Here is a 25,234-nt window from a genome sequence, read left to right on the forward strand (position 1 = left end):
CTGGAGAGAATTTTGTAGAACTGGCAAATTCATACCCCAACAGTATTAATGGTATGCTTAAAAAAATTGGGGTGCCTGGGTGGCTCAGTGAGTTAAGTGTCTGCCTTCGGCTCAGGTCATGACCTTGGAGTCCTGGGATTAAACCCCAAGTCCGGCTCTCTATTCAGTGGGGAGCCTGCTTCTCTCTCTCCCCCTCCTGCTCCCCCTGCTTGTACGCTCTTGCTTTCTAACAAATAAAATCTTTAAAAAAACTATTTTTACATTATTTTCTTACTTTATCAAAGCAATGCCAGGTAATAAAGGAAAATGTTGGAGATAATCGCCATCTTGTCTATGACAAGGTTTTGTTTTGTTTTGTTTTTGTTTTTGTTTTCAAGAATGTTTTTTTAATAATAAATTTATTTTTTATTGGTGTTCAATTTGCCAACATACAGAAGAAATATAAATAATAGTGAAAGGGAATAGAAGGGAAGGGAGAAGAAATGGGTATGATATATCAGAAAGGGAGACAGAACATGGAAGACTCCTAACTCTGGGAAACGAACTAGGGGTGGTGGAAGGGGAGGAGGGCGGGGGGGGGGTTGGCGTGAATGGGTGAGCACTGGGTGTTATTCTGACAAGGTTTTTTAAAAGGTGACTGTAATCTTTCACTGTCTCCTATTTTCCCCCCATCTCTCTGTTCCCCTAATGGGCAAACAGGGCCAGTCTGAAGGGAAACAAAAGCAAAAATGAACCATTGGGACTTCATCAGGATAAAAAGCTTCTGCACAGCAAAAGAAACAGTCCACAAAACTAAAAGACAACCTACAGAATGGGAGAAGATATTTGCAAATGACCTATCAGACAAAGGGCTAGTATCCAAGATCTGTAAAGAACTTAACAAACTCAACACCCAAGAAATAAACGATCCAATCATGAAATGAGCAGAAAACATGAACAGACATTTCTCCAAAGAAGACATAGACATGGCCAATAAGCACATGAGAAAATGCTCCACATCACTTGCCATCAGGGAAATACAAATCAAAACCACAATGAGATACCCCCTCACACCAGTGAGAATGGGGAAAATTAACAAGACAGGAAATAACAAATGTTGGAGAGGATGTGGAGAAAGGGGAACCCTCTTGCCCTGTTGGTGGGAATGTGAACTGGTGCAGCCACTCTGGAAAACTGCATGGAGGTTCCTCAAGAAGTTAAAAATAGAGCTACGTCACAACCCAGTAATTGCATTACTGGGGATTTATCCTGAAAGATACTGATGTAATGAAACACTGGGACACCTACACCCCAATGTTCATAGCAGCAATGTCCACAATAGCCAAACTGTGGAAGGAGCCACTATGTCCTTCAACAGATGATGGATAAAGAAGATGTGGTGTGTGTGTGTGTATATATATGTAGGCCTCTCTTTTATATATATATATATATATATATATATATATATATATATATATATATATATTATGTTGAGTGAAATAAGTCCGTTAGAGAAGGACAATCATCATATGGTTTCACTCATACACTGAATATAAGAAATAGTGAAAGGGATTATAAGGGAAAGGAGGGGAACTGAGTGGTAAAAATTAGAGAGGGAGACAAACCATGAGAGACTCCCAACTCTGGGAAACAAACAAAGGGTTGCATAAGGGGAGGTGGGTGGAGGAATGGGGTAAGTGGGTGATGGGCACCGAGGAGGACATTTGGTGGAATGAGCACTGGGTATTAAACTATATGTTGGCAAATTAAAATTTTTTTAAAGATTTTATTTATTTATTCATACAGAGAGAGAGAGAGGCAGAGACACAGGCAGAGGGAGAAGCAGGCTCCATGCAGGGAGCCTGACACAGGACCCGTCGATCCCGGGTCTCCAGGATCACACACCGGGCTGCAGGTGGTGCTAAACTGCTGTGCCACCAGGGCTGCACGGCAAATTAAATTTAAATTAAAAAAATGTGAACAAACAAAAATGAATAAAATAAAATAAGTATTTAAAAAAATAGGGCCAGTCCGTCCGGGATTGGTGCTCGGCCATGTGGGGCAGACACTCTTATGGGGATTCCTACTGGTGACCCTTGGGCTCCAGGAACAGGGGAGGCAGTCCAGTCAAAGGCAGCTGGGAGAATTTAGGGTTAAGCCAATAGGGTAACCAACTGTCCCAGTTTGCCCTGGACCAAGGGGTTCCTACGATGTAGGACTTCAGTGCTCACTACTGGCAAATTCCAGGCAAACGGGAAAGAGTTGGTCACAGCAGCACAAATAAAATCAAGGAGGGTCTGCAGTGGAAACATGCTGCCCACTGCAAAGAATCCACATGCTCCTCCTTGCTGCCCAGAACATCCCAAACTTCTTTTGGGAGCTGACCCTTCCCCTTGCAAAGCTCCTGCCTCCCATCCTCAACCCCACCCTGGTTCTAGGGCTGACCCTAACTTCTGCCTGCAGCAGAAGAGCCCCATGGGTACATGGAAGAGCACAAAACTCAGGCCCAAACGAGCCATCAGGAAAATGCAAACCAAGACCTCGATGAGATACCACTGGCACCCACCAGCATGGCTCTAATCAAAAAAATTAGCCCAGAACAAGTGTTGGAATCATAGGAACTATAAAATGGTGCAGCCACTGTGGGAAGAGTGGGCATTTCCTTAAAAGAGTTAGCACGGGATCCAGGGACCCCATCCCTTGACATGCACCCAGGAGAACTGAAACCACACATCCACACAGAAATGCTCTGAGCTCTTACACACAAATGCTCTGAGCAGGATTACTCACAAGAAGGTGAAAATGACCCAAATGCCCATCTATGGATGAGTGAATAACAAAATGTGGTCCACCCATATGATGGAATATTTCTCAGTCATGAAAAGGAATGAAGCCTGGACACACACCACTGCATGGACGGGCCTCAAAAACATGATGATGATTATAGAAGCCGGTAACAGAAGGCCATATATCGTATGATTCATTCATAGGAAGTGTCCAGAACAAGCAAATCCATAGAGAATTCAATAAAATTTTACAATAAAATCGTAAAAATCTTTTTTAAAAATGCTGAATTATATATAACTCAATAAAACTTTACAATAAAAAATTATAAAGTTCTCTAAAGGGCAGCCCGGGTGGCTCAGGGGTTTAGCTCCGCCTTCAGCCCAGAGTGTGATCCTGGAGACCCGGGATGGAGTCCCAACATCAGGCTCCCTGCATGGAGCCTGCTTCTCCCTCTACCTGTGTCTCTGCCTCTCTCTGTGTCTCTCATGAATAAATAAATAGAACCTCAAAAAAAAAAAAAAAGAAGGAAGAGATCTCTAAAAAGACGCCATTGAATTATACACAATAAAATTTTACAACAAAAATTGTAAATATCTTTTTTAAAAAAACCACTGAATTGTATACAATTCAATAAAATTTTACAATAAAGATTGTAAAGATCTTTAAAAAGACGCCATTGAATTGTATACAATTCAATAAAACTTTACAATAAAAATTGCAAAAGTCTTTTTAAAAAATACCATTGAGTTGTGTATTTTATTTTATTTTGTTTTATTGTAAAGATTTTATTCGTAAGCAATCTCTACACCCAATGTGGGGCTTGAACTCACAACTCTGACATCAAGAGTCGCACGCTCTACAGACTGAGCCAGCCAGGCACCCCAAATTGTATATTTTAAATGGGTGTATTTTATGGTATGCAAATGTATCACAGTAAAGCTGTTATTATAAAAAACAAAACAAAAAAAAAAAAACCTCATGCCCAAGCCTGACTCTATGGCTCCCAAAACTAAAAACTTCAGGGACCCCTGGGTGGCTCAGTAGTTGAGCGTCTGCCTTTGGCTCAGGGCATGATTCTTGGGTCACAGGATGGAGTCCCACATCGAGCTTCCTGCATGGGGCCTGCTTCTCCCTCTGCCTGTGTCTCTGCCTCTCCCTCTCTGTGTCTCTCATGAAAAATTTCAAAAATCTTAAAAAAAAAAACTAAAAACTAAAAACTTTAACTTTCTGGCCATATATAGAAAATGACCTCTGACCTAAGTGACTGCCCTCAGGTGTGGATAGCAGACTCCAGAGCCCAACAGTCCAGTTTAAGTCCTGAGTCCGAGCAAGTCCACTCAGCTCCTCCAATGTCCATGCTCCTGCCCAAAAAAGGAGGCACTAACAGATCCCACCTGGTTGGGTCGTTGTGAGGTTCACATGGATGGTTGCAAAGGACTCAGTGCAATGTCTGGGACGGGGGAAGGGCTCAGTCAAACCCAAGGAGGTGAGGTGACTCATTTGCTCAAAGTCACACGGTAAAGGGGAGAGTTGTCCCTTTAGATTCAAGCCCCCACCAGTGACTCTGAGCAGCCCAAAGCCCTCCTAGGGACGGAAATCTACCCCCACGGTAGTTACAGGCGTGGCTTAGAGCGCCAACTGGCCAACTCCAGCCTGCTGCCTGTTTTTGTAAAAAAAAATGTTTCACTGGCACACGACCATACCCATTAGTTTACACATCCTCTATATGGTGGCTTCCGAGCTACAACAGCAGAGTTAAGTATTTGCAACAGAGACCATCTGGCTGCAGAGCCAAACATGTTCACTCGCTGGCCCTTTACAGAAAAACAGTTGCCAACCCTTGGATTAGAACATCAGATAGTCTTGGGTTTGAATCCTGACTTTATTCTCATGGACCCTGGACAAAACTATTTAAATTCTGGCTGCCTCAGTACCAAGGTCACTGGGCTATTCTGAGGATTTATCGCATTTCATCGGTCCTGAGAGGCATATTATTTTCACATTTTGGCATTTCTGAAGTTGCAATGCATCTTATAAGCAACACAGACTTACAATTAGAATTGGCAGCGTCTTTTTTTTTTCTTTTTTAGCAGTCCACAAAAATCATGGGGCTGCTTATCATGCCTTGGACGGGATAAAACACGATAAATGAGATACTACTGTGTGTTCCCTGCCTCCTGTGTGCAAGACACCCAGTAGAACCCTCAGGATAGCCTGGACACTTTTTTGTTCTCAGGTTACATATCTTGCACATCTCTGTGTTCACACACCACCCTGCACGGTGTCTGGTAGCAAACAAAAGGTAGCAAACAAAAAATTACTTATCAAGATCTTAAGTGACTTGTCCCCAGACTCAGATAACTCTGTCTAAAGGGAAATGCGTCTCCTGCCGTGTCAGGAGGGACACACCATCATTCATCTTGTAGGACAAGGCTGAAACGTGAGAAGCAATGTGGGAAACAGGAAATAAATAAGTTTATAGATTGGCACTTCTGAGCCATCGCCCTGGAAAGTTGTAAATCTGAGGCTTTGAGTCCTAATGACAACACATCTGATAGGAGAAGTGCTTGGGCCAGGGTTAAGAAGAGGAAGGAGGGATCCCTGGGTGGCGCAGCGGTTTAGCGCCTGCCTTTGGCCCAGGGCGTGATCCTGGAGACCCGGGATCGAGTCCCACGTTGGGCTCCCGGTGCATGGAGCCTGCTTCTCCTTCTGCCTGTGTCTCTGCCTCTCTCTCTCTCTCTCTCTCTCTCTCTCTCTCTCTCTCTCTCTCTCTCTCTCTCTGTGTCTATCATAAATTAAAAAAAAAAAAAAAAAAAAAGAAGAGGAAGGAGGTCCCAGTGACAGCTTGGAGGCCCAGGCCCAAGCATCAGGAGTCTTACCTCATCGCCATACCGTCGGTAACTCACTTCATAAAGCACAATCAGACCATTGGGTTCCTTTGGCTCCTGCCACATCAAGTGAACGACATTGTTCTCGAAGATTTCGTGGGTCACGGGGCCAACGATGTCGTCTGCCTTGGCTGTGAGGAGCAGTGGTTAGAGGCAGGCACCTAATCCCTGGACCCGATCCCACCTCCACCACCTACCAGCTGGGCAACCACCCTCAAGCTGCTTGCTTAACTGTCCTGTGTTCCACTTTCCTCGTGGAAAATTTCCTACGTGTAAAACTCACTTCTCTACGGGACTGCCTATGTCCCTATCTCTCCATCTGTCTATCTCATATCCCATCGGTTCTATTGCTCAGGAGAACCCCGATTAATGCCATACATCTATGTATTTCTTAATTTCGCTTTATTTTTTCTTATGTGTATATCTGCGTGTGTAGATTTGTTAACATTTATATAATGGCTATGCACGACTCGTGCAATCAAATGATCATACAGGCAATATGGACAGACCCTCAGGGCATTCTGCTCAGTGAAATCAGCCAAACAGAGAAAGACAAATACTGTGTGATCTCACTCATATGTGGAATCTAAAAAAAGCAGAACTCACAGATAACAGAGTAGAATGGTGGTTACCAGGGGCTGGGGGGACCTGAGGGGTAATGCAAAGATATTAACCGAAGGGTCCAAACTTCCAGCTTAGACGATGAATCAGTTGTAGGGATCTAACAACATACAGCTTGGTGACTACAGTTAACAATACTTTACAACACTCTTGGAAGTTGCTAGGAGAGTAGATCTTAAGTGTTCTCACTACAGAGAAAGGAATGTAATCGTGTACTGGGATGGAGGTGGGAGCCAACGCTACAGTGGTAATCACACTGAATACGCACGTGTATCAAATCCACACGCCGTACACCTTACGCAATGTTATATGTTAATGGTATCTCAATAAAGCTGGGTACGAATAAAAATAAAAAATGACAAAGACAAATAAGTTAAAGTACACATCTCCGCTGCCTAACGGGTGGAGGGCTTCCCCTCGGTCAGCCTGGGGCTCCTGGGGCCACGATGTGACAACCCACCTTCAGGCATGGTCCTGGCGCTGACATAGGCCGCCACGCTGCACCTCTCCTCGGGGGAGTCTTGGTTGCAAGCCTGCAGCTCGATGCGGTAGCCAGTGAAGTGGCGCAGACCGGAGATGACCAGGGATTCTTTGTTCACCACTTTCTCGAAGGGCTTGTGCTCCTCCGGGCTCGTGGGCGCGCTGGTCGAGGTGTTGGGGAAACCGGGAACTGTGGGTATAGCTGCTGTCACGTTGCCAGCATCACTGAGCGCCCTGCGTTTCCTCGACGGCCTGTCACGACAACAGGACACACACGGTCATGCAATCACCACCCTGAAGACAAAACGCTGTGGGGGAAATCAGAAGGCTCAAAATCACAGGCTGGTGCAGTGGGGATGCAGGGAGGCACACAGATTAAATGCAGGTTGCCAGGAATTACAACGCGGAGCAGCTTCCAGGATGCCCTCCAGGCGGGGCAGGGGGCAGGGGGGACTCCAGGACCATCTGCAGAGGACACACACCAATATTCCCCCTCAACATGCTTGATTTCAGGTCGTCATTTTGCAGATTAATCAGCCACCCAGGGTCAGTGTTAAAGATAAGATGCCCAAAGCATGGAAGAGTCTAACTTTTCATGAACCCTGTCAAATGGCAGGAGCCCAGCAGCCCCAACTACTGGCCAGCATCAGTGGTCTAAACAGGAAAAACGCATCTTCTAATTCTTGTGACCCTATAGGACATCTTGATCATAGTAGTGACTAAATTTCAATTGTTGGGTGAAAAAAAGAGAAAAATCTTATCACTCAGGTCGGTAAGGGTAACTCCAAAAAAACAAACAAAAAACCCAATGCAGTCAACACACATTTCCCCCCAATTAATTAAGAAGAAATTAAGAAATGAACCTAATGGCCTAAAAATGTATAGACACGCATACACAAAAAGCATAGAGAAAATTTCAATTACTCATCATGCCACCGCACACTGTTTCCTGTGCGCAACTTGGTTTTTTTTTCTAGAAATATTATGAGTAGGTATAATGAGGACCAAGCTAGTTTTGTACGCCTTTGTTCGCTTGTGGAAACATTCATCAAAGAGCTTCCTTAAACCATAATGCCCTAAGTACTGAGCATGGAATTTATGTTTTGTCTTTTGTCAATGTGGAAGTTTTCCTTCCCTGCTACAAATGTTCACCTCAGAAAACTTGGACGACGAGAAAATATTCAATTGATGCATGAGCCATAAATGACTAAGCATCGTCCTCTTTTATTTCCTGCACACACACACACCTCATTTTATTGTACTTTGCCCTATCGTGCTTTGCAGATCCTGCACGTTTACAAATTGAAGGTCGGTGGTGGCCCCACATCGGGCAAGTCTACCAGCACTCTTTTTCCAATAGCTTTTCCTCACTTTGGGTCTCGGGGTCACCTTCTGGTGATTCTCACACTGCTTCAAACATTCTCATTATTATTGTGGTTGTTGCAGTGATCTGTGATCTGTGATTACGACTCAACGAAATCCCAGATGATGGTTTGCGTTTTTTAGCAATGTTTTTTTAATTAAGGTGTGTATGCTGACTTGTTAGACATAATGCTGTTGCACACCTAATAGAGCACAGTCGAGTCGCACGGAACATTTATACGCACTGGGAAACCAAAACTCACGCGACCTGCTTTCCTACAATATTCATCTTACCACGGTGGGTCTGGAACTGAGCCCTAAGTACCTCTGTACATGGATGCCCGCATGAGGGCATCCACAGGGCTTTTTGCTATTATAAATTATTATAATATTATAATAATTATAATAAATATTGCTATATTTAATATTTAATAAATGTTTATAATAATATTATAAATATTGCTGTGATCATTGATTATCTTAAGAGATCCTAAAACTAGACTCTTTTAAGAAGGGAAATCACCGGACTGTGCCAATTTGTCCATAGGGCAAAATTGCTCTCCAGGGCCTTTAGACTGACTGGGGGGGGGGGGGTCTTACCAGTAGCCTCTGAAACTGCACCTCAGGGTAACCTCATCAGTGCACTGGGTTAAAGGATACTTTGGGATTTGTTCGTTTGCAGATTTTCAGCACAAGAGATTGACCAAAAAACAGGCACTGCTGCTTTGTTTGCATTTCTTAGAACCATTCTCTGTGAGCTTGTCTTTCCTTCCTCGGTTCCTCGGTTCCTCGTGTTTCTCTAGGGAAGTGCCCGTCTCTCTCCTCTGTTTCTGGGATGTTCTAGCGCTTTCTTCACTGTTCCTACTCCTGCCCTGTTTATTCACTAAGGATATTAACACTATCAACCATGCTGCACAATTTACCCATCTGTCGATCGCCAGTGGGTTTTCTTTAAGTGGTGCGAAAAAGTCTCCCACACGTATCTGGACAATCTTAGTGCTCGCCAGACTTTAGAATTTTTTAATTCTCCACTGGGTTACCAAGGTGGTAAGGCAATTACGAAAGGGGTTTTCTCTGTTTTCTAACTATTGCTAATATATCGACTGGTTTTTTGTTTAATTTTATTGTACCTTCTTTCCCAAACTCTCTTCTAAGAGCTTCAGAGCTGAGTTTTCAAGGAACGTACTAGAAAAAGAGTCGGCTAACTTTTCCTGTCAATGGTAGAAAGTAACTATTTTCGATTTTGCGGGACACGTGCCACACGCACTCTTTGTCTCAACTCTCAATGGCTTTCCAGCTATTGTAGCTTGAAAGCAGTTGTAGGGATCCCTGGGTGGCGCAGCGGTTTAGCGCCTGCCTTTGGCCCAGGGCGCGATCCTGGAGACCCGGGATCGAATCCCACATGGGGCTCCCGGTGTATGGAGCCTGCTTCTCCCTCTGCCTGTGTCTCTGCCTCTCTCTCTCACTGTGTGCCTAGCATAAATTAAAAAAAAAAAAATTAAAAAAAAAAAAGAAAGCAGTTGTACACAAAATTTAAACAAATGGGAGCAGCTGCATTCCAATAAAACTTCATTGACAAGAAATGGGTGGCCAGCCTGTACGCCGTAGCCCATAGCGTGTTTACTACCCTTGCGCTAGGCTGTCTGCGAATATCAATGACGTTATTTCCTCACAATCCATTCTTTGCTATTCTAATTTCTGTTTCTTGTCTTATTGCATTGGCTAGACACCCAGGGAAATGTTAATTAGCGATGATGACACCACGACACTGGGGTTCCTTCTAAATATAACAGGGACAGTTTAAGTACAATGTTAGGTTGGCTATTGGTTTCACTCAAGTAATATTTACCTTGTAGCAGAAGTATCCTACTCCCATTTTTATAAAAGGCCTCTTTTTTGCTCATTTCTGTAAATTAGGAATTCTTCATTAACATTGTCAAATGAGATTATTACGTGATTTTCCTTACTGGGTCCCTTGATGAACTATTGTATCTCTCTCTGGGTCATAAACCATCCTTGCACTTCTGAGTTAAATGATACCATCAGCACACGGTTTCATTTAGGATGTTTGGATCTAAAGTCTCATGTTAGCTGGTCCTGGGGTTTCTGTTGCAATGGCATCTGCATCAGGTTCTACTAAGGGGTGTTATGTTAGCTTCATAAAATGAGCTGGAGGGACCCCTCAGTGGCTCAACGGTTGAACATCTGCCTTTGACTCAGGTCGAGATCCCAGGGTCCTAGAATCAAGTCCCACATCAGGCTCCCCGTGGGGAGCCTGCTTCTCCCTCTGCCTATGTCTCTGCCTCTCTCTCTGTGTCTCTCATAAACAAATAAATAAAAATATTTTAAAATAAAACAAAAAACAAAACAAAACAACCTAGAAAGATTTCCATAGATTCCTATGCTCAGAAAAGTTTCTATATTACAGAGTTTGAAATAACTCATCTATAAAATTCTCTGGGTCCAGGGCCTATTTGAGACATAATTTTTAGTCATTTACCAAAGAAATTAGAATATTTAATTTTTTCTGCTTTGTCTTGAATCAGATCAAATTAAGACTTCACTTCTCACCAAAAGCTTCAAATTGGATAACACGAAATTGTCCAGAGACAGTTCAACATTAAAATCTTCCTTGGATCCAGTAGTATATCATCTGCTTTACTTCTAGTTATTTGTGGTTTCATCCTTATATTTGCAAGTTCAGCAATCTTGATTTCCCCTCCCCTGCAATACATTTCTATTTTTACCTTTTCAGGTTTTTTTTCTTAAGTCACAAAATCATTTAAGGCTACTAATTTGCATCAGAGCCCAGTTTTTGGCAATATTCTACAAATTTAAGCTATGTGATATTCTCCTTCCCACTATTTTCCAAGTGGACTTTAATGAAAGTCCCCACATCTGCCTCTCCCAAAAGGTATAAAAGTGATCGACTTTAAATCACCAGGAAACACTTGTCATTTCAAATGTTTCAAGTCAATTTTTAGTTCCTACTGCACTGTAGTCAGAAAATAAATCCTGGTGGGGGTGGGGGTGGGGGGTATACATTAAGATTTTTTGCATGGTCCTCTCATATGCAAAGAGCAGTGACGTTCCTGGACAAAAAAACAAAGATGGGTCCATGTTAGTGAGATTCAGAACATTTCCATCCACGCACAGGTGGGGTTCCCAAATGACCATGACACAGTGCCTCATGAAGAACCACTGAGAAATGGCTGTCCGGACCACTAGAAACATGAAAAGGTCTCATCAAAGAAGCCGAATGTACTTGCAGTCATCCCCCCTTATCTGTAGTTTGGGGTTCCCACAGGCTCCACTGCTTACACACCCCACAATCTCATGCCAAACCAGTGGTCCTCAACCAGGGGTGGGTCTGCCCCTCACCCCACCACTGGAGGACATCTGGCATGTCTGGAAACATTTTTGGCTGTCGCTACTTGGGGAACGCATGAACTACTGGCATTGTGAGACCAGAGACCAGAGACCAGAGATGCTGCTCAACATCCTACCACACCCAGGGCAGGCCCCGCTACTAAGAATACTCTGACCCTAAATGTAGGTCCCTCTGAGATGGAGAAACCCTGATCTGGACCAAAGCCTTAAATTTCTAGGCCTTTCTTTTCTCCAGATTATATTCCAAATGGCCACTAGATGTCAGATCGGGGCCACACAAACATGCCTGAAAACAAATAAAGCAAACCTTCACTGCTGAGAGCATAAAATCCCTCCACATGGCCCGGACTGGCCATTCCAGTCTCCTGGCTGGTTCCGGGCTGGTTCCTCCCAAAAGCCCGTGATTCACCCCAGGGCCTCCCTCACCCCAGCTTCTCTCTGCCTGTCCTCCCCTCCAGGACAACCCATCCCCCTTTGCTCTTCAAGACACAAGTCAAAGGCAAGCCTGCCCGTCCTCCGTGGACTTCAGTGACATGCACACCTGTGCTCACACCTGCAGTCCCACATTTGTCACCCCAAATAAAAAACGTTCTGCTAGCAGATCAGGCTCTCCCACTACCTGCTGCATGTGGCTTCGACTCTGGGTGTCAGGCATAGCTCTGCCCACACCGTAGGTGTTGATAAATGTTCAGCGAATGAATGCATGGAGGGACATGTGGGGCATCTAAGAGGTGCCCAGAAAGCTTTTCTATTCTACGGTTTGTTTTTTTAAGTAAACTCCACCCCCAACGTGGGGTTCGAACTCATGACCCAGAGACCAAGAGTCACAAGCTCTACTGACTGAGCCAGCCAGGTGCCCCTTGATTCTATGTTTTAGTAAGAATGTGTTAGTGAAGATTTGTTCCCAGCATTCATGCCCAGATCCCATTTCAGGGCGAAGGCAGTTAACGTTTGGATTCACGAAGCCTCTGGTGTCGGCAGAGCAGCCCATCACATGCATTAAGCCACAGAAGCCCCCGGAGTGTCGAAGGCACACAGCGTGCTTCCTGCCCTGCCTGGCCTGGCTCTGCACTGAGCAGCCACCAGCGGCCACGCAGACGTCCTGCAGGTGAGCCATACCTAGTGTCCTCAGCACCAGGGCTCGAAGAGGATTTTCTGTGAAAACAAAACCAACCACTTTGAGGACACACAGAACTCTTGCAGACCGACGACTTCCTTCTGACACCCTGGAAGCCACATTCCCTCCGAGCAGCCCAAGGGTGCCCTGCCCTTGACTGTGGACCACTTTTCCCAACACTCAATTCACATCGGCTCCGGCAGGTGCAGAGAACACAGCAAGAAGAATATCAGAGAAAATCCCCCCTCCCCGCACCCCCTGCCGGAGACCTGGCCAGCTGGGGTTCCCCCCGGATGTCAAACCTGACTACATTTAAACATCACAACTGACTCAGCCATTTCCTTGAGACCGGCCGTATTTTGTTTTTAATGGGTAAAACAGTAACTGCCTCCATGCCTGGGCTTGACACTTAGTACTCTTGGACTCAGGGTCATGGGGTGGGGGAGAAACACAAGGAAAAGAGGGTTTTTTAGAATTTTACACACCGATGGCTCTGGAAAAACATCTATTTGTATGAGAAGGGGTGGAAGGCATTTGAAGGGACCCATCTTAGCATCTTTTTTTTTTTATCCCAACGTCAACCATGTGGGGTTTCGATCCACTTTGGAAACCTCCCATTGCATCAGATATTCCTGGGTGGCCCGCCTGCTGAGGGCTGTAAGGGGAGCGGGATAGGAGGTGGCTCACCAGCTACCGTAACTGGATCACTCGCCAGCTCAGAAACACTGGCTTTGGACCCATGGAAGGGAGGTGACAAGGAGGTCGGTAGGTTACTATAAAGATTCATGAGCTGATATGATGCATACAGAGCTGTTGACATCAGGTGGGTCGAGGCAGGGATGCTGCTCAACATCCTGCAGCGCAGAGGACCACAGCCCCACAGCAGAGGAGGAACTGGCTCTAAAGGTTGGCAGGGCTCAGGCTTTACTGTGAAGCCTGAGCGACTCACGTGCTCTCACGTTCCTAAAAAATAGGAGCTATTATTGTCTGCACTTGGCAGATAAGTAAACTGAGGCATCAAGAGAAATGTGCCATTTACCTAAGTATCTCTGCCCTGGGAAAGGCAAAGACGGGTGAGTAGCATGGGGTCACTACAAACCCTCTCAGATCAAATGTACATAAATAAATCCCTTCATTCACTAAAGGAAACTCAACATATTTAAACAGGAGAAGCCTTGGGATATTGAAAATGCCATAGAAATTTCCAGAACGGTTGAGAAGGCTGTGGAGACGGACAAGTCTCGGAGTGCACCGAGCCTGAGACTTGAAGGTAAATCAAGCATGGGGCCAGGTGGGCATCCCTCAGGTTGTGCCTCAAAATCTAATGGAGCTCGTCTAAGAACGCAGATGGAGGCCTGAGGCTGGGACACAGAGGTTGGGCCACGTAGGGAAACAAATATTAGGTGTTTTTGTTTTTTTTTTTTTTAACCTTTCCCCATTTAGGGTGTTTATGTACTCTTCCTGGCAAGGTTGCTACTGAATCTCCTCCTTTACCCACCTGCCCACCCTCTGGGTCCCCTCTTCATCCTCTTCCCCAGGTAATGACCCCCAACACCGAGCCTAGGAACCGTCCTGACCTGGGGACGAACACCACGTTGTGCAGGTAATCCTCAAACGTCTTCCTAAAAGAGGACTCCTCTAGCTCCTTGAGGATCTGAGAGTCCGTTTTGGGGCAGGAGCAGCATTCGCCGGCAGACTCCTCGTATTCACTCTGGTTGTGCTTCTGGGAGCCCTCGGCCTCGAACGGCGGAGACCAGGTCCGGGAGGGCAGCTTCAACCCTAGAGAGAGGCAGGACAGGTGGCCTCGGCTCTTCCTCCTGACCCCGCAACACACACACACAGCAGAGGGGGCCTTCTCAGAGGGGCCGGGCATGTGGGACACCTGTGCAGCTCAGCGTGTTCCAGAAACTGTAAGACGCCGTGAGCACGTTGGGCTGGGAGACCTAAGGTGCCCAGGTATGTCCCTGCCCCATGGAGCTTACAACCCAAGGGATGAGAGGGGCAGTGGGCGGGAGGGGGGAGCTGCCGGTTGCTGCCACACAATAAACACAAATGCCTATGCCATGGGTCAGCCAGCAGGGTAAAAGCACAGAGGATGTCGGGCGTGATGCTTTTCCCGGGGTGGTCTCGGAGAAAGTGACCACTGAGCAGTCCCAAATTAAGTAAAGGAATGAACTACCCACGTATCTTGGTGTAAAGCAGTTCAGATGCAACAAAAAGCAAGAGCCAAGGCCCCATGGTAGGAATTTCCTTGGCCTGCGGAGAGACACCAAGAACCCAAAGCAGCTCGAAGGACAGCATGGTGGGAGGTGGGATTAGAAAAAGATGGGGGGGGGGGACTGGAGGGTGAGTGACAGTTGCATGAATGAATCAACCAGCCAATCAACCACATAAAGTGACGGGAGGCCACATGAAGGATCCGACCGACAGACCCAGTGGTTACAAACCAATGAATCTACAGTTCATTCGGGAATCCCAAAGTCAGAGTAGAGCAGTGGTTCTTCCCCAGGGTCAGGGGAGGGGTGACTCTGCACTGTCCCCCAGCCCAGGACACTGGGCAAGGTCTGGAGACATTCTGGGTGTGATGAATAGTAGGGAGGGAGGAGACTCTGGCAGCTGAGGGGTGAGGCCAGGGGTGCTGCTCACCATCCGACAGGGCACAGGACAGCCTGCCCCGCCCCAGAGAGAGACCTGGCCCCAAATGTCAACAGTGCTGAGATCAAGAAACTCTGGACTAATGACATGAGGGGAGACGAGGAGGGAAGATAGTTTTCAAAGAAGCACAGAAAAGGGAATTGAAAAAAGAAAAGAAAAAAAAAACAGAGAAAGAGAGAGAGAGAACCCCAACTTCTAGAGGGCTGTGTCCTAAAAACACAAAGTTGCGAGCAGCCCGGTGGCTCAGCGGTTTAGCGCTGCCTTCAGCCCAGGGCCTGATCCTGGAGACCCGGGATCAAGGCCCACGTCAGGCTCCCTGCACGGAGCCTGCTGCTCCCTCTGCCTGTGTCTCTGCCTCTCTCTCTCTCCCTGTGTCTCTCAGGAGTAAATAAATAAAAAAATAAAATAAAATTTAAAAAACCCACAAAGTTGCTTTTTTGAGTACGGGTGGAACACAGCCACACTTCTGGGATGACCATGAGGATGGATGCTCCTCTCTGTGGGCAAAAGCCACCAAGGGCCCTGGGGTGCACCTCTCCTGCCACCAGCCCTCGTGCCCACAGCCTCCTGGGGGCTGCTGAGCACTTCTTTCCTCTCCCCTACCATGGTCCGGGAGACAATGGGCTCAAAGGGCCTTCCCGTGACTGGCTGAGTATCCACTCGGAAGCCAAGTATTTATACAGCTGTCAAAGCCTACCAGGGACTCTTAAAAAATATTTCTGATATTTATTAATAGACACAGGCTAACCTGGCTGGATTAACCATTACGGACCGGTAATGGCATTAGGGGTGGGAGAAAAAGGTTGGGTTTCCTTAGTGAGGGAGGATCCTGAGAATTTTCTGGAGAGGAAAGGACTTTTGGATCAGGCCAGACACAGCTCCTCGATCCTGTTATTCCTTCTGGCCCCCACCGCAGGGCACTTAGAGTCCTGTGGGTTTTTTTCTGTGACTATGTAGTAAAAGTATAGGTAATGAGTTGCCTCGGACAGTCCTGTCCACAGAGATGGAGGAGATGGTGGGAACTGGTGGGCGTGAAGGCCAAAGTTTCATAGGGACAGAGGTTCAGGTCGGGGGAGATGAGAAAGTTCTGGAGACAGGTGGTGGGGGCAGATGCACAGCAATGCGAAGGTGCTTCTTGTCACTGAGCCACACACTTAAAAATGGTTAAGGGACCCCTGGGTGGCTCAGTGGTTGAGCATCTGCCTTTGGCTCAGGGCGTGATCCCCGGGGTCCTGGGATCGAGTCTCGCATTGGGCTCCCCACAGGGAGCCTGCTTCTCCCTCTGCCTGTGTCTCTGCCTCTCTCTGTGTGTCTCTCGTGAATAAGTAAATAAATCTTTTTTTAAAAAATGGCTAAGATAGTCAATTTTATGTTATATACATTTTACCACAATTTTTAAAAATGCAGTTGATAATGCCGAGCTATAGAACTGAAATATGCTAGGGGCGTAGAACTTAAACGTTCTCTCTCTCTCTCTCTCTCTCACACACACACACACACACACACACACACAAAGTCAAAAATATGAGATGATGGAGAATTAACTAACTACCTGGGAGAAACGCCTTTAGAGCATACAAGCAAACCAAAATCATCCCGATGGGCACGTTCAGTATCTTACAATTTTACCTTTCAATATCTTATCATTCAACCACACACCAATAAAGCTGGGAGAGAAAAACCCCACTGGTGATACGAATAGGAAACCATCACAAGTCCTAGTTAGAAAGCTTATTTATTTTGTGCATTTTTTTTCAAAATTGTGGTAAAATGCACATGACATAAAATTCACCATCTCCATCATGTCTAAATGCACAGCTCAGCGGCATGAAGCACAGTCACACCGTCTACACCCACTCCCACCATCCATCTCCAGAACTTTCCATTCCCCCACACGGAGACCCTGTCCCCCTGAAACACTGACTCCCCACTCCCACCCCACCCCCGGCCCCCCACCATCTGCCTCCTGCTTCTTTGGACAGGACTCCCCTGGGGACCTCCTGTGGGTGGAATCCTACAATATCTGTCCTTAGTTTATTTTTAACTACATAAACTTTGTGGTCATTACAAATTACGTTTAAATAGGCACATTGTAATGATAGATTCAGACTTCCAGAATAAAAGCTGTTATTCTTTAAAAACAAAAAAACAAAACAAAAAAACGAAAGCACTGCGGGCTGCTCCTGGTGGTGGTTCAAGCTGGTGGTTTCGGTTACTCGAATGCAGGGCCAACAGCTCACAGCTAAGCCGAGGCCTGTGCTCGCTCTTGAGTTATATAAAGCATCTGAGGAGATAAATCACGTTTGCAAGCCTCAGCTCAGGCGGGAGATGAGGTCACAGGCATACATATAGCACATGATCTTAGAGTTGGGACGGCTCCCAGAGATCATCTGGCCTCCTGCCCCTTCTCCCGAAAAGGAGGCAGCCAGTGACCAGCTCGGTGACTTGCCCAAAGCCCTACAGCAGGTCAGAGGTCCAGCCAAGAGTAGCCCGCAGGCTCGGGCCTCATCCAGGCCTCGCCAGCAGACACTGAGCCTTTGCCTCCAAGGTCAAGAGCTGAGGAAATGATGAACTCAAAACCAGCCACAGAAAAATAAATACAGACAAACGTAAAAAACAAACAACAAACAACAAAAACCCAAAGGGGGAAAAAATGACATCTGTTTCTCCGGTTGGACAGGATGGTTTTTTAATTCAGTTTTAAATTTTTAAACTAATGTATACAAACCAGGTTGAGGCTCAAATAATTTTCTGTTTTCCTGCAAAGGGATGAAGCCTATTAAGTAAACAAGATTAAAGACCGTGTGGGTGGTAAATCATCACTAGTATGAATTCTTCACGGAGAGCGTAGAGGAAAACACATGATCACTCCTCGCTACCTCAATCCTTAAAACTTTAGTGTCTAAATGTAGCGGCTAATTGGATTTAAATAAAATAAAAATAAATAATTTTTTTAAAAAAAGAAACGTAGGGGATCCCTGGGTGGCTCAGCGGTTTAGCGCCTGCCTTTGGCTCCAGGATCCTGGAGTCCCCGAATCGAGTCCCGCGTCGGGCTCTCGGCATGGAGCCTGCTTCTCCCTCCTCCTGTGTCTCTGCCTCTCTCTCTCTCTCTCTCTCTATGTCTATCATAAATAAATAAATCTTTTAAAAAAATTTAAAAAAAAGAAATGTAAAAAAAAAAATGTAGGGCCTGAAACTCTTCCCTGGCTTCGTCAATAGCCTCTCAACTCCTAGCTTAGCCCTAAAATCCAGGGGATTTACAGAGCCGCATCCCCAAAGCAGGGAAGGAGGAGGAGGAGAACATTTCAGAAGGAAATGGTGTCAAGACATGGGAACTATCTGGTTTTGACATGAGTCTTCATAGTGTCATTAGGTGAGGATTTTTTTTTTTAAGATTTTATTTATTTGAGACAGAGCATGGGAAAGAGAGAGCAGGACAGGGGGAAGGAGCAGAGAGCAGAGGGAGAGGAAGAAGCAGACTCCCTGCTGAGCAAGGAGCCCAACACAGGGCTTGATCTCAGGACCCTGAGACCATGACTTGAGCCAAAAGGCAGACACTTAACCGAAGGAGCCACCCAGGCGCCCCCCTGGGGATGTTTAGAAATGTGTCTGTGTGTTTTTGCACAAGAGCCAATGGAGTGTGTGTGCAGATGCCCCGGCACCTCCCAGCCCACCCCTGCTTCCACTGGGAAACAGGATGTGGAGAGATGCTTCCCTGGGAGCAGGACAAAGTGGCTCATCTGCTCCCCACACCTGCCGGCACTCACCTTTGAGGCAATAATCCAACTCATAGAGCTCACTGTCTTCGGCCTGCCTCTCCCAGAAAACCAGGTAGTGTGTGATATTGCCATTGGGGTCAGAGGGAGGCTTCCACTTCAGAATAATCTGGGACGAGGAATTCGAAACCGAGATTGGATCCAGGGGACGGAAGGATCTGCAAAGGAGAGAGGAGACAGGTCCACCGTGAGCGGGGGGGACTGGCTGTCAGGCGGGCCTAGGAAGGAACACAGCAGGTAACGAAATCATGAGGATGTTCACCGCAGTGTTATTTAACATCAGAGAAAACTGAAGATGCGTGGAAAGCTCCCGGGGCAGGTGCAAGCGTTACCCAATCACAGTCCATTTGTACCACAGATCATCACACAGCCACTCGTTCGTTCTTTTAGGCAACACACATTTACGCACAGAAGGCCCCAACTGTGTGCCAAGCTATCTCTGTGCAGAGCACCGGAAAGACGCTGGGGCAAGGGAGGATAGTGGGGAGAGACAAATAAACTCACATTTTCTGGCTAATGTTTGCTCCAAATTGAACCCAGTTGCAGGGCAAATGCCAGTCATCCGTTTCACGGAAATGGCATCTCATTCTGACATCCCCCGAGACGTGCCACCTTTGAGCTCCACAAAACCTGCCCCTCGAGAATGCAGGTGGCTGAGGGAGTCAGTGAGGTGTGGGGGTAGGGGGCCTCAAGGCAAAGAGCATTGTGTGTATACAAAGATCCGGAAGCTGGAACTTTCCAGAAACTGTGAAGTCCTTTGGTATTGCTGGAGGATACGAGATGGCGGGGGGGGGGGGGGGGGGGGAGGAGCCCGACTCATAAAGTCTGGACTATATCCCATGGGACAGGGCTCCTCGCTCTCAGTACTACAGACATCTGGGGCCAGGTAATTCTTGGGTATGGGGCTGTGCCCTGTGCATCGCTGGATGCTGAGCAGCATCTGATGCCGGTAACCCCACCTCCACTGTCATGACACCCAAAACTGTCTCCAAACCTCACCAGATGTCCGTGGGGGTGCAGAATCACCCCTGGATTGAGAACTTCCACCACAGGAGAATGACTTAGGCTTTATAAAAATACAAATACAACTAAATCGCTATGAAATATTCCAGGCCCCCCCCAAAAAATGGAGGGGGGTAGGGCACAGAAATGAAATAAAAATAGCACAACACTGTAATTGTTGAAGCTGGGAGACAGTCCATGGTGTTCATTTTTTTTCCGACTTTTGTGAATTATTTGGAAATTTTCCAGAATGGGAAGGAATATTTATAGACTCCTCAGGTGGCTTGTTGCTACTGCCTTGTCTTTTGAAATTACAAAAGAACAGCCGATGCTTTCAGAAGCCAATAACCACATAAAAGAGCACTTCCTACAAATGTTACTGTGTCGACCCGTTCAAGGCAAGATGTCCAGGCCACGGAAGAAACACTTACTAGTGGCATCTGTCTGCACATAGATGATGTCACTCTTGGCTCCATACGTGCGGCGTTCATCAGAAAAGGTGACCAAGGTCTTGACAAAGATGGCATATTGGGTCCAGGGCTTGAGACCCCGCATCAGCCACCCCGGGTGGTTCTGCGATTTGGGGTCGTTGGACCGCAGAGGTGGGTCAATGTCCACCACCGTCCAGCTGTTGGAGCCACACGCATCCTGCCCATCAAACTCGGTCACATTCTGATAAGGGCTTTCAAGACAAAGCAGGAGAAGGCAGGTATCATTCCATGACTATGGCTCTGAGGACAGATATGCAGCAGGGGAGGTGACATCCTATAGGGTTGTCTCCTGTTCACCAAAAATCTGACGCCACCAGGAAAAATGACATAGGTCCCGAAGAGAGGGGACTCTTCCCCTTATCATTCAACTTTCCGACTATTGTCAGTAGTGATGATGACACCAACTACCTCGCTACCTATTGGTAAGACTGCATGAGAGGGGCACCTAGGGGGCTCAGCCGTTAAGCATCTGTCTCTTGATTTCAGCTGAGGCAGTGATCTCAGGGTTGTGAGATCGAGCCCCATGTCGGGCTCTATGCTCAGCACAGAGTCTGCATGAGATTCTCTCTCCCTCTCCCTCTGCTCCCCCCCCCCCGTGTGCATGCTCACTTGTTCTCTCATAAATAAATAAATAAATAAATAAATAAATAAATAAATAAATAAATAAATAAAATCTTTTAAAAAGAAAAGACTGCATGAGAGATTGTGTGCTACTTCTCAGCACACAGACACATGATAAATCTTCAGAGATGGAACAAGTATTACTAGGAATATAATCACAACTTCCACCATCTCCCTTTAGAATTTCAGGAAAGTCAAGGATGCCTGGCTGGCTTGGTGGGTGGAGCGTGTTTAACTCCTGACCTTGGGGTTGTAAGTTCGAACCCCAAGTTGGGTATAGAGATTACATAAAAATAAAATCTTTTTTTTAATAAAATCTTTTAAAAAAAGAATTTCAGTACAGTCGTATATAGTAGACCCTTGAACAACATGGGCTGGACTGGGTGGGCCCATTCACACATGAATTTTTTTAAAGTACAAGGCCATAAATGCATTTTCCCTCCCTTACGGTTTTCTTAAGAACATTTTCCTTTTACTACTACTAGCTGACTTTATTGTAAGAATAAGTCAATAATACATATAATATACAAAACACATATCAAACGGTTTATGTGATCGGTGAGGCTTCCAGCCAATGGTAGGCTATTAGTAGTTAAGTTTTAGGGGAATCAAAAGTTATATGCGGATTTTTGACTTGGGTGGTGGTCAGTGCCCCTAACTTCTGCATTGTTCAAGGCTCAATTGTACTCAAAATGAACAAGTTTTGCTTTTTGTATTTTTGTGGTTTTTTTTAAGATTTTATTTATTTATTCACGAGAGATGCAGAGAGAGAGAGGCAGAGACATAGGCAGAGAGAGAAGCAGGCTCCCTGTGGGGAGCCCAATGCAAGATTCGATCCCAGGACCCCAGGATCATGCCCTGAGCCGAAGGCAGATGCTCAACCACTGAGCCACCCAGGTGTCCCAAAATGACCAAGTTTAATGGAGACAGTTTTAGTTTGAGAAGATGAGAAAGTTCTAGAGATGGATGCTGGTGATGTTTGCACAACACTGCAAATGTACTTCATGCAACTGAGCAGGACACGTAAGCATGGTTCAAATGGTCAATTTTACATAAGACATGTTTTGCCACAATTAAAGGTTGGATTTGCTTCGACATGAATGGAACTGGAGGGTATTATGCTGAGTGAAATCAGTCAATCAGAAGACAAACATTATATGGTCTCATTCATTTGGGGAATATAAAAAATAGTGAAAGGGAATAAAGGGGAAAGGAAAGAAAATGAATGAAAATATCAGTGAGGGTGACGAAACATGAGAGACCCCTAGCTCTGGGAAATGAACAAGGGGCGGTGGAAGGGGAGGTGGGCGGGGGGTTGGGGTGACTGGGTGACGGGCACTGGGGGGGGGCACTTGGCGGGATGAGCACTGGGTGTTATGCTCTATGTTGGCAAATTGAACTCCAATAAAAAAAATAATAAAATAAAAATAATAAAAATGAAAATAAATTCTTTAAAGGTTGGAAAAAAATAGAAAATGGATACAAAAATAAATTTTTAAAGACCCACTCAGCGAACTGAGCAAATTTTGTTAAGGACGTCTTGTTGAGGTATATGAGGCAAAATGGAATATTGCCGTAGGAACTTGGCCAAAAGAAACCTGCTTCAATTTCTGGTTTTGACAAATGAGGATGTTACTAACTTCACATGCCATCAGCTTGTGAGATGATAAAAGGGAACCTGTAATCGCTATTCCACAAGGAAGAGAGAGATAGAGGCACCTCAGAGGGGAACCTCTGAACACACAAACCCACACATGTCTATACCCTTTACTTACGCCTCTTTGTAGAAGAGCATGAACCCCAGGAGGTCTCGGAAGTCGGGGGGCCAGTAGGGCTCCCATTTCAGCAAGATCTTGTCATAAGACGTCCGAATGTAAGAAAATTTAAGTAGTTCGTTTTCACCTAGAAAAGTTTAAAAACAAAAACAAAACAAAACAAAACAAAAAAAGCTTAAAAACATTAACGACATCAGCATTAAAAACTTGTTTCAGGCCCCAACAGGTGACCCAACATTTCCAAGAGCATCTGCGAGAAGGGAGGTGTCGGCCTGCTGCTCCCCGGATGGGTCTCACCCCCACAAGCCTCCTCCTGGTGTTCAGAGGCAAGAACTGGTCACGCGAGTTGGTCCCCACGCAGCCAGATGCTCAACACAGGAACAGTAGTCAGCACCGAACTGAGAAGGACAACTGGCTGATAATTATTGGGAAAAGTGATTTTTCAAGAGTAACGACTGTCCTGGCACAATTTTCTCACACATGTGGACTTTCAAGCCTTCCATGTCGGAATATATGACTCCAGTGCAAACTGAATATGGGCCAAGTGAGTTTAGAGAGCACGCAGGCCTTGGAGAGACGATGCCTTAGAAAGAGTGGGATGCAAGCCCCCCCTAAGCTCCACCCCAACCTTGCTCTCTCTCCCTCTCCTGAATTCCCACAAATCTGTGGCAAAGACCCAGCTCTTGGAAGCCTTGGCACCTCGCTGCTCTGATATTCCCTTGAGAGAGAACCTGTCAGAGGAGTGAAGTCAGCTGGTAGCCTCCAGCTATGCAGCAGCTGCAGGACCTGCTGGAGCACTAGAGCCAAGGTCACCTATAAGGAGAATTCCATTCATTCATGCATGCATTCATTCATTCATTCATTCAATGCAGATGTGGCATCTTCCAAAATCAGGCACTGTCTCTCTGAAATCACAGAGATATGATAGACCTGTCCTTGGCATTGCAGAAATAGAGCTCTGAGCTGCTTTAGCTTGTGGGGGGCAATCACACCTGCCACCAACTCCACCCCACCCCACCCCGCTGAGGACCCGTGCAGTGCTCGAGGAGAAAGGCAGCCGCCTTATCTGGTCCTCGGGCTGGAAGGACCAGGACATCACCACTTACAAGACGCCTGGTCCCCGTTGGTCTTCAGGGCAATGTCGTTCCTCTCCTGGCGCCCCTTGGTTCCTGAGACTTCCTCCATCTTGTGGATCTCAGACAAGCAGAGTTTGGGATTATAGTGGAAGAAGAGTTTCCCCTGAGTGATGGTGAGGTTGTGTTTGCTCCAGTCCCATAGCTGCCTTAGGTTCTGGTTGTCCAAGGCATAGAAAGAGTAGTTCCTACGGGAACACACACAAACCTTGTCATTCCCTGGCTTGTCACAGGCAGAGAAAGAATGTAAGAAACCTCCTCTTTCATTTTCCTAGTTTGAGTCCACGTCAAAATAACATCTCAGATGGAACAGTTTCAGTAAAATGCATTATTAAAATTCACTTCCCTGATTCGTTTTGAAGACTTTAAAATGTGGCCACTGGATTATTTAAAGTCACTTGTGTCACATTTCTTTCTTTTTTTTTTTAATCTTATGGGGAGGTACTTTGAGACTCTGTAAATATCCTGTTACTCATCAAATTTTCACCATTTACTATCTATTCATGTCTGAATTGATTATTACTCACTGATTTTTTTTTTTTAAAGCAGGCTCTGTGCTCAGTATGGAGTCCAATGCAGGGCTTGAACTCACAACCCTGAGATCAAGACCTGAGCTAAGATCAAGAGTCAGACTCTCAACAGACTGAGCCACCCAGGCACCCCTGACTTGTACCATATCTCTAGTGGATGGTACGGGTCTAGTTCTAGGACACCTATGTAGGGGGTCATAAGAACAATCCAAATGAAAGGTCTAGACCTCAGCAAACAAGGCAATTTTATGGCAGAAAAATCAGCATGAGCTGGTGAATGATTCAAGAAGGTGGTCTAGGGGATCCCTGGGTGGCGCAGCGGTTTGGCGCCTGCCTTTGGCCCAGGGCGCGATCCTGGAGACCCGGGATCGAATCCCACGTCGGGCTCCCGGTGCATGGAGCCTGCTTCTCCCTCTGCCTATGTCTCTGCCTCTCTCTCTTTCTCTGTGTGACTATCATAAATAAATAAAAATTTTAAAAAATCCATATTTAAAAAAGAAGGTGGTCTAAACAATTCAGTGCAGTGGCTTCTCAAATGCCACTCATAGTCCCCTCCCGCTTCTCTGACTTCCTCTACTATACAGATTGGAAAAGGTAAATATTCATGCATCCAGCCTTCCTTGCAAC

The 25,234-nt window shown here is 46.1% G+C and overlaps 1 protein-coding gene across 2 annotated transcripts in view; it reads right to left on the reverse strand.

The window, feature by feature from the left end:
- INSR (insulin receptor) overlaps positions 1-25,234 on the reverse strand; it is a 136,619-nt gene that overhangs the window by 17,642 nt on the left and 93,743 nt on the right. The window contains exons 6-13 of one of the 2 annotated variants that reach the window (XM_055343358.1): positions 24,051-24,265; positions 22,945-23,071; positions 20,485-20,739; positions 19,047-19,213; positions 14,202-14,403; positions 12,627-12,662; positions 6,736-7,007; positions 5,646-5,785 (exon numbers count right to left, since the gene is read on the reverse strand). In XM_055343358.1, coding sequence (XP_055199333.1) covers positions 5,646-5,785; positions 6,736-7,007; positions 12,627-12,662; positions 14,202-14,403; positions 19,047-19,213; positions 20,485-20,739; positions 22,945-23,071; positions 24,051-24,265 — 1,414 coding nt within the window. The remainder of the gene's footprint in view (positions 1-5,645; positions 5,786-6,735; positions 7,008-12,626; positions 12,663-14,201; positions 14,404-19,046; positions 19,214-20,484; positions 20,740-22,944; positions 23,072-24,050; positions 24,266-25,234) is intronic. The other variant, XM_055343359.1, reaches the window with a different exon arrangement.

The sequence above is a fragment of the Nyctereutes procyonoides genome, unplaced genomic scaffold (genome assembly GCF_905146905.1).
Source record: "Nyctereutes procyonoides isolate TBG_1078 unplaced genomic scaffold, NYPRO_anot_genome, whole genome shotgun sequence".
Taxonomy (NCBI): Eukaryota; Metazoa; Chordata; class Mammalia; order Carnivora; family Canidae; genus Nyctereutes; species Nyctereutes procyonoides.